General features: G+C 43.5%; 1 protein-coding gene across 1 annotated transcript; it reads left to right on the top strand.

Annotated features, from left to right (window-relative positions):
- Positions 1–3,056: 3,056 nt before the first annotated feature.
- LOC134483238 (disks large homolog 5-like) lies at positions 3,057–5,586 on the top strand. The gene is made up of 3 exons (XM_063278527.1): positions 3,057–3,227; positions 4,494–4,637; positions 5,268–5,586. Exons 1-3 carry the CDS (start codon positions 3,217–3,219, stop codon positions 5,446–5,448), a joined length of 336 nt encoding a protein of 111 aa, XP_063134597.1. The 5' UTR covers positions 3,057–3,216; the 3' UTR covers positions 5,449–5,586.
- Positions 5,587–6,362: the final 776 nt, after the last annotated feature.

Below are 6,362 nucleotides of genomic sequence, written 5' to 3'. Positions count from 1 at the left end.
TAAAATGTCAGTTAAGATTACACAGTTTCCTTAGCTCAGCTATTTCGTGCCAAGGATAACTAGGCAGATGTTTCTCGTCCTGGAATTCCTGGGATAAGGCCGTAACCACATCAATGCAGCTATTTCAGTATGAAGGACGTCTGACTTGATATATGTTTTCTTATCCTGGGGTTCCCAGGACAAGGACCAAGGATATCTGTCTTGGCAGGTGTTTCTCTTCTGGAGTTCCCAGGACAAGGCTATAGCTATGTCAGCCTATAGCACAGCTGCATTCAGTACCAAGGATATCTCACTTCTATAGTGGTCAGTCAGCTTCCCAGAGATGTTTCCTGTCTTCTAATTGCCCTGCAGTAAATATGTTCTGTACCCTCTGTTCTTATGGTCCGGCAGCTTCCTAGAGAGTGGGTGGGAATGTGCTTTCTGTACTTTCTGGTCTATTGTCTAATGTGTAGGGGCTAAGCGAGGGCCAGCTTAAAAGATTCTCATTCGTAAGAAATGGCTGTACTGATATCAAACGGGGATCTTTCATATCCACTTTCTTCCAAGTCTACCAGCCATCTCAGATTGTTGCTGTAATATGCCTGACAATCAAGGACATAGAAAAATAACTTGATACACAGCAAGGACATTGTGATCATATCCTGTGTTGTTATGTATGTTCTAGATGAGGTTGGTTAAAATGACAATATTGCACAAAGCTTTATATAGGACCCATCAAATTAAGGTTCACTATGCACTGTCATAGCTAAAATGGCCTGGTCAGAAGTGACCACTGGATCATTCTTCTGTAACTTCACATGAAAGGCTTGTGCTTTTTGTGTTTTTTTATTTTTCTGTTTTTTCTTATTTATTTATTTATTTATTTATTTATTTATTTATTGTTTTATATGTTGTCAGGAAGATAGTTCAAGTCATGGATCTGCCCCCAAAATCTGAGCTTTGCTACCAATACTGTAAACAGTATTAGTGTATGCATTCAATAAAATAACTTGTTTTTTTTTTAGTAGGATAGATGCGTTTGTGTTTTGTGGGGTGATCCATGAAACAGGAGTGAAGATGCTTGTTTTTTACTCTGTCCACTGAGTTATGTCTCTAGGCTTGTCCAACTCCTTTGGCTGTACCCCCCCACACACACACACACATTGCTGACTATTTTATTTTTCAGATGAAATCAGACGTTATAGCTTAGAGAGGCCTGTAAGCAATACTGCTTTTGTAACTTAGGTGCAGAGAGGAGAGCCCCACACTCAGCCTGAGGGTGCATTCACTGGTGGATCCAATATTTCAGTTTCCTCTGCTAACAGATCACCACATTGTTGCCAGGACCATAATGAATGCAATTCTTTCTCCTAAGGAATCCGGTGGCAACTGTTAAATGTTAAGCACAAAGCTTCAGGTTGTACCTATAATACACACCCACATCGCAACCTACCCTACAGGCTATTTCTGGGTGTGATTTCATGCACCTGCACATGATGAGACAGGAGACCTCTTTGGCTACTTATAGGAACTGGTGTGATTTCTCAGTAATCTTTAATGGGTAATATTGCTGACTGAGGAGAATTTGAGGTAGGATGAAACATTTCTGTGCAGGGATTGGGGAGGAAGCACTCATTTAGATATATAGCAATGACTTAGGTTTTTCCAATCAAGCCTAGAGCCAAATTTGGCTTTGGAAGCATGTGGTGCTCAGTGGCTATGCCACAGGGAAGTCTCCTGAAAAGGGCACATCAGCTTTTGCTCAGTACAGGGAGAACATTAGCAGGGAGGCAAAGTCTGTTCTCCGTGACATCAGCCGTCCCTTCGTGGACATTCTATTGTCTCCTAGAGACTTCTTGGAATCCCTAGATGTCACCAGTATCGTTGTGACAACCAATTCCCTACTTTTTCTTTTAGTGTCCAAAGGATATATCCACAGACATGTTTGCCCGTCTTTGTAGGCGCTTTGGGAGAGTTGATGTTGATAGAGAAGAGTCTAGAGTGAAGCAAACGAAACCTAAAGGTAATGATGGACACAGGACATGGGGAATGTGGAGTAAGTTCTGGGCAGTGTATGTTGAGCTTCCTCTCAGGGGTGAGTGTGGGGGCCTTCAGCTGGCCTTTATAGCAATGGGCCACAACCACTGGAACATCTCCACAGATATTGAATTCCATGATTATCACAATTTGAAAGTCAAGGTTTTCACATCATTAGTTTCTCCATAACCACATGGAGGATATGGCAATGCCTATGCTATTATTGGGTGAACTTCTAGTCTTTACTTTTACAGTGCATTCGGTATGTTAAATTGATATAATAACACCATAAGTAGTCATGGAGGGTATAACTTTTCTGAATTAAACAGGGCATCAGTGTACTTCACTTTCATTGCTTCTTTAAATTCAGTGACTATCTGACAGTAGTAAGAGGGAGAGAATTGTGCTCCTGGCCATGACCTTATATTCTTAGAACTCCTGTGACTACCTCTGGCTGACTGGGCCAATCTTACCTTCATATATTAGAGGTTCTGTGTGGCAGATATTTTTCTACAGTAGCCAAACTATATGGAGCAGGTAGAGAAAGAGCCTGTAACCTATTGGCACTTCTGGGGCATTTGTCATTTCAGTAGGGGGAATTAATAAATCTGTTGACCATGTCCTCCCCCTACATGACTTTTTAATGCAAAGTTATTGGACTATAGTAACAGTGTAGGATATCTGAGTATCCCTGATCAATCAATTCATTGTGGATGCTGAATTGATGATCTGACTTCTGAAACCAGAGGGGTGAGGGTCCTGAAACCAGGTTGTAGCCTGCGTACCTGATAATAATCCTGGAGAAGGCATCTCTCTGGTACTTGTAAGCCTGTGTGGGCGGGCATAGGGAACACCTGGCTGCTTACATCTCTTGGTCTCTATATAGTAGTGGGGGAACTGTGATCCACTTAGGATGCCTCTTACACATAGACCAAACTCCTTGCAGTGACACTGGCTTCCAAGCATGTTCTCCTGTTTGGACCTCACTGTGGTCTGTGTATGCTCTATGCATTCACCCCATGCGGGTTCACTTGTGTTCTTCTACCTACAGCGGCCTGCAGACAGACGTCATCCCCTGAAAATGTCCTAAACAAGGTGCAGGCCAACGAGGAAGAGGAGAGGCTGAATAGAGAACTGGAGCTAACTACCAAGGAGAGAAATGAGCTGACAGATCGCCTCCTTTATGTGACAGGTGGATCCATGAGCAAGAGGTATGCATTGCTCCAAACAAAGGACCTTGTTCTAAACCTCATCTCCCATAGATAGGAGATTCAGAACCTGACCCTTACTGAGGAGTGAGATTGAAAATGGACTCTCTGATTCTGCCTGTTGAAAATCTGAACTTGCAATCTGAGTGAAGATTTCAGGGATAAAGTCACTGGAGCATGAGTTCCCAGTGTACAATTGGAAAGCCCTTGACAGGTGGTAGTTTTGCAAGGTTCTGGGTGCTGTGAGTTTGTGGAGAGTGTTTGTGCTTGCTAGGAAGGTGACTGAACGCTATCATCTCCTGGCAGCAGCCTTAGGTGACAGGTCCCACAGTGTTCATATCAATGCTTAAGTAGAAGGCCTGAGGCTCTGGCCTGCTCCTTCTTGTCTCTGTGCCTTACACTCTGAGACAGTAATGGTGCATGCATTTCTACTGATTCTCATTGTACTCTTTCCATATTTGTCTCTCTTTCTCATTCTCTGAGTCTGTTTACTTTTCTTTTCTTTTTCTTTTTTTTTTTTTTTTTTGGTTCTTTTTTTCGGAGCTGGAGACCTTACTTTTCTTTTCTTGTGGGTGTGCCCCAGCTTGTGTGTCTGTGTGTGCACAGCTCTGCATGCATGTGCACAACCTTTATATGTTTCTCTATCCCTCCACCTTTGGAATTTAGGGGTCTGTTTTTTGACCTCAGGATTTACCTTTATAATAGTTTCATGGAGGTGTAAGTGCTTTATTTTGGAAGCCCCACTTTCAACAGCACAGTTCTTTGCCTGTGTAGTCACATTTGTCTATACATTTGTATGCCTTGGGCAGATTATAAGTTTGTGGCAATATCTGGTCTCATCTCCAGAATTATGTGTACTGTCTGCCTCTAGAATATTAGTTATTCGGCTTGTAGCATTCCACTTGTCAAAACAGGAAAAATGAAATCAGAGGTTTCTGGATGTGTGTGTGTGTGTGTGTGTGTGTGTGTGTGTGTGTGTGTGTGTGTGTGTGGTTGGGTAAGCTCTGTGGCCTAGGCTCTTGACAGCATAACAGGTTTGAATGCAGATCCAGCCCTCCTGATTGAAAAAAGTGAGCCAGGGAACCCTTTATCTGGGTGCTTAGCTTCTGTTGTCCTGGGCACACAATTCCAAGTTTCTGAAGCTGAAGAAGATCCAAATATGTAGAATTCAGAAAGTGTCCTTCCAGGGCTGGGGTAATACAAGACATAGCCTGAGTTCATATAATCCTAAACCTTGATGTTCATTGGGTTCTATCTTCCTGGGGCCAGCCCCTACTTCAGGCCAAATCCATTTTATGAAAACTTGAAGATAAAGGAGAAAGAGGTCATGTCATTACTGCACAACTTAGACACAAAGAACATTGAACATCGTGAGAAATTTCAGGAGCTCAAGAAGGAGATTAACTTCTATCGGTAAGTACTTGTCAGAAGGGCCCATCACTTGTGGAATATCCATTGCTGCCTCTCTTTGTTCTGGACTGGAGAGCCTGCAGCTCTGGGTCCATGTCTTCTGCTGTTTAAATATCACTGTGCCGTGGGTCTTTTGGACTCAGTTTCAGTTCCATAAGAGACTGTGACTTCTCAGCACAGTGTCTATGCATCTTTAGAAGGCTCTGGATAGAACTATACTGATTCAGGCATCAGAGTGTTATTAGGCCGACCTGGGCCTCTGGGGTCGTACCAGGTTTAACAAAGCTCAATGTGGGGACCACATGGTTAGCATGACCTCCCTTGGTTCTACTGTCCTCTTGTGGTTGTTTACTGCCTACTAATTGATGTTGCCCAGATGCATTGGGCTTTCATGGATAGTTGTAGATTCCTTGTTCTTTTGGAGAGACATGGACTGTTAGGTGCTTGGGTCACAGAAACAATTTATTCTTCCCTGGATTGGCCGTTTGCTGTTTGTGGAGCAGCCTTACATGTATGGAGATGTATTCTATGAAGTCTTTATGGGTATCTGGGTCCTGGTGGAGTTTGTGGGATTTGGCAGTTGGAATGGGAGGAAGAGGCTTCAGGATCTTACTATGCAGAGTGTGTTTCCAGCAACCTGCACAGCCGGCTCCTGATGGACCAGGCATGTATGAAGAAGAAGTTGGTCACATTGAAGCAGGAGAGCAAGGAGTTAGAGCGATATTTGTTTGAGTTGAACCCGAATGCTGAAGACGAACAGGAGAAGACCAGCAACCTCCAGACCCAGCAAAATTTGGTAGGAACAAGCAGCTGAGTCAGATTAACAATGTCTGATACCATTTGCCTATTGGATACATCTTTGCTTCCCCTATCATCTTTCTAATCTCCCCACACCCAATCAGTCACCCACCTCATGTGATAGAGTTATTCATTGCTCTGTCTATGCACAAGTATTCTGGGATGTTAACCACTTTTCAGAAACTGAATTATGGGCAAGTACACTTCTCTGCCCTTTTTGAAACTGCAGTCCAGAAATGGTGACAGAGGAATAACATATCACATGACTGCATCTCCCTGTCATAGATTGGATGCTATGAAGAGTTTTGAACGAGTTCTTGGTCGTGTGACAAAGGTCATACAGGGGTCATGTGATGGTTGGACGCACCTTGTAGGGATAAGAACCAAGTGCAAATGGCAAATGAGTCCTGGTCATTGGCTTTGATCTCAGTATCATGTGGCCTTCTACTTTCTTCCTGCAACCCAGTTAGGTCTCTTCTCCTTTCCCCGTTCTTGGTTTTCACTGGTAGAAGTTTGAGGAGCAGCTTGTTCTCCCACAGTACTGTGAGGGTTGTTGGTGACTTTCCCCAGGCTGCAGAGATATCAGCAATGATTTCAGTGAAAAGATCAGTGCTGTCTGTCCAATGCAGCTGAAGGGACAGAAGGCAGCAACTTGACACCTGGTATGCCTGTCCCCACTAAATCAGTGTCTTAATAGCTGCCTTCTCCTCCCAGGTCTCAGGAACTGCAGGAGACATGGAATAGGACAGATCCCAAGAAGACAGCCCCCTGAAGAGTGAGTTTCTCTGTCAGGAGTTCCCTGCTGACGACAATCCTCAACAGTCAAAGACTTTTTTGGGGAGAATATTCTTCTTCTCAGGTAATTTCCTCATTGTATAGAGACCCTAAATTTATGTATCCGTATGCCAGCCTGTCTCATTGAGGTCTTTC

Source organism: Rattus norvegicus, chromosome 19 (assembly GCF_036323735.1).
Source record: "Rattus norvegicus strain BN/NHsdMcwi chromosome 19, GRCr8, whole genome shotgun sequence".
In the NCBI taxonomy this organism is placed as follows: Eukaryota; Metazoa; Chordata; class Mammalia; order Rodentia; family Muridae; genus Rattus; species Rattus norvegicus.
Note: the sequence above shows the minus strand (reverse complement) of the source record. Positions and strands in the feature narration are given on the sequence as shown.

Bases quoted from the DNA above. Each gene is read 5' to 3' on its own strand.
- LOC134483238 (XM_063278527.1), top strand. The intron at 4,638-5,267 runs GTAAGTACTTGT...GTGTGTTTCCAG, and splicing joins AAGGAGATTAACTTCTATCG to CAACCTGCACAGCCGGCTCC.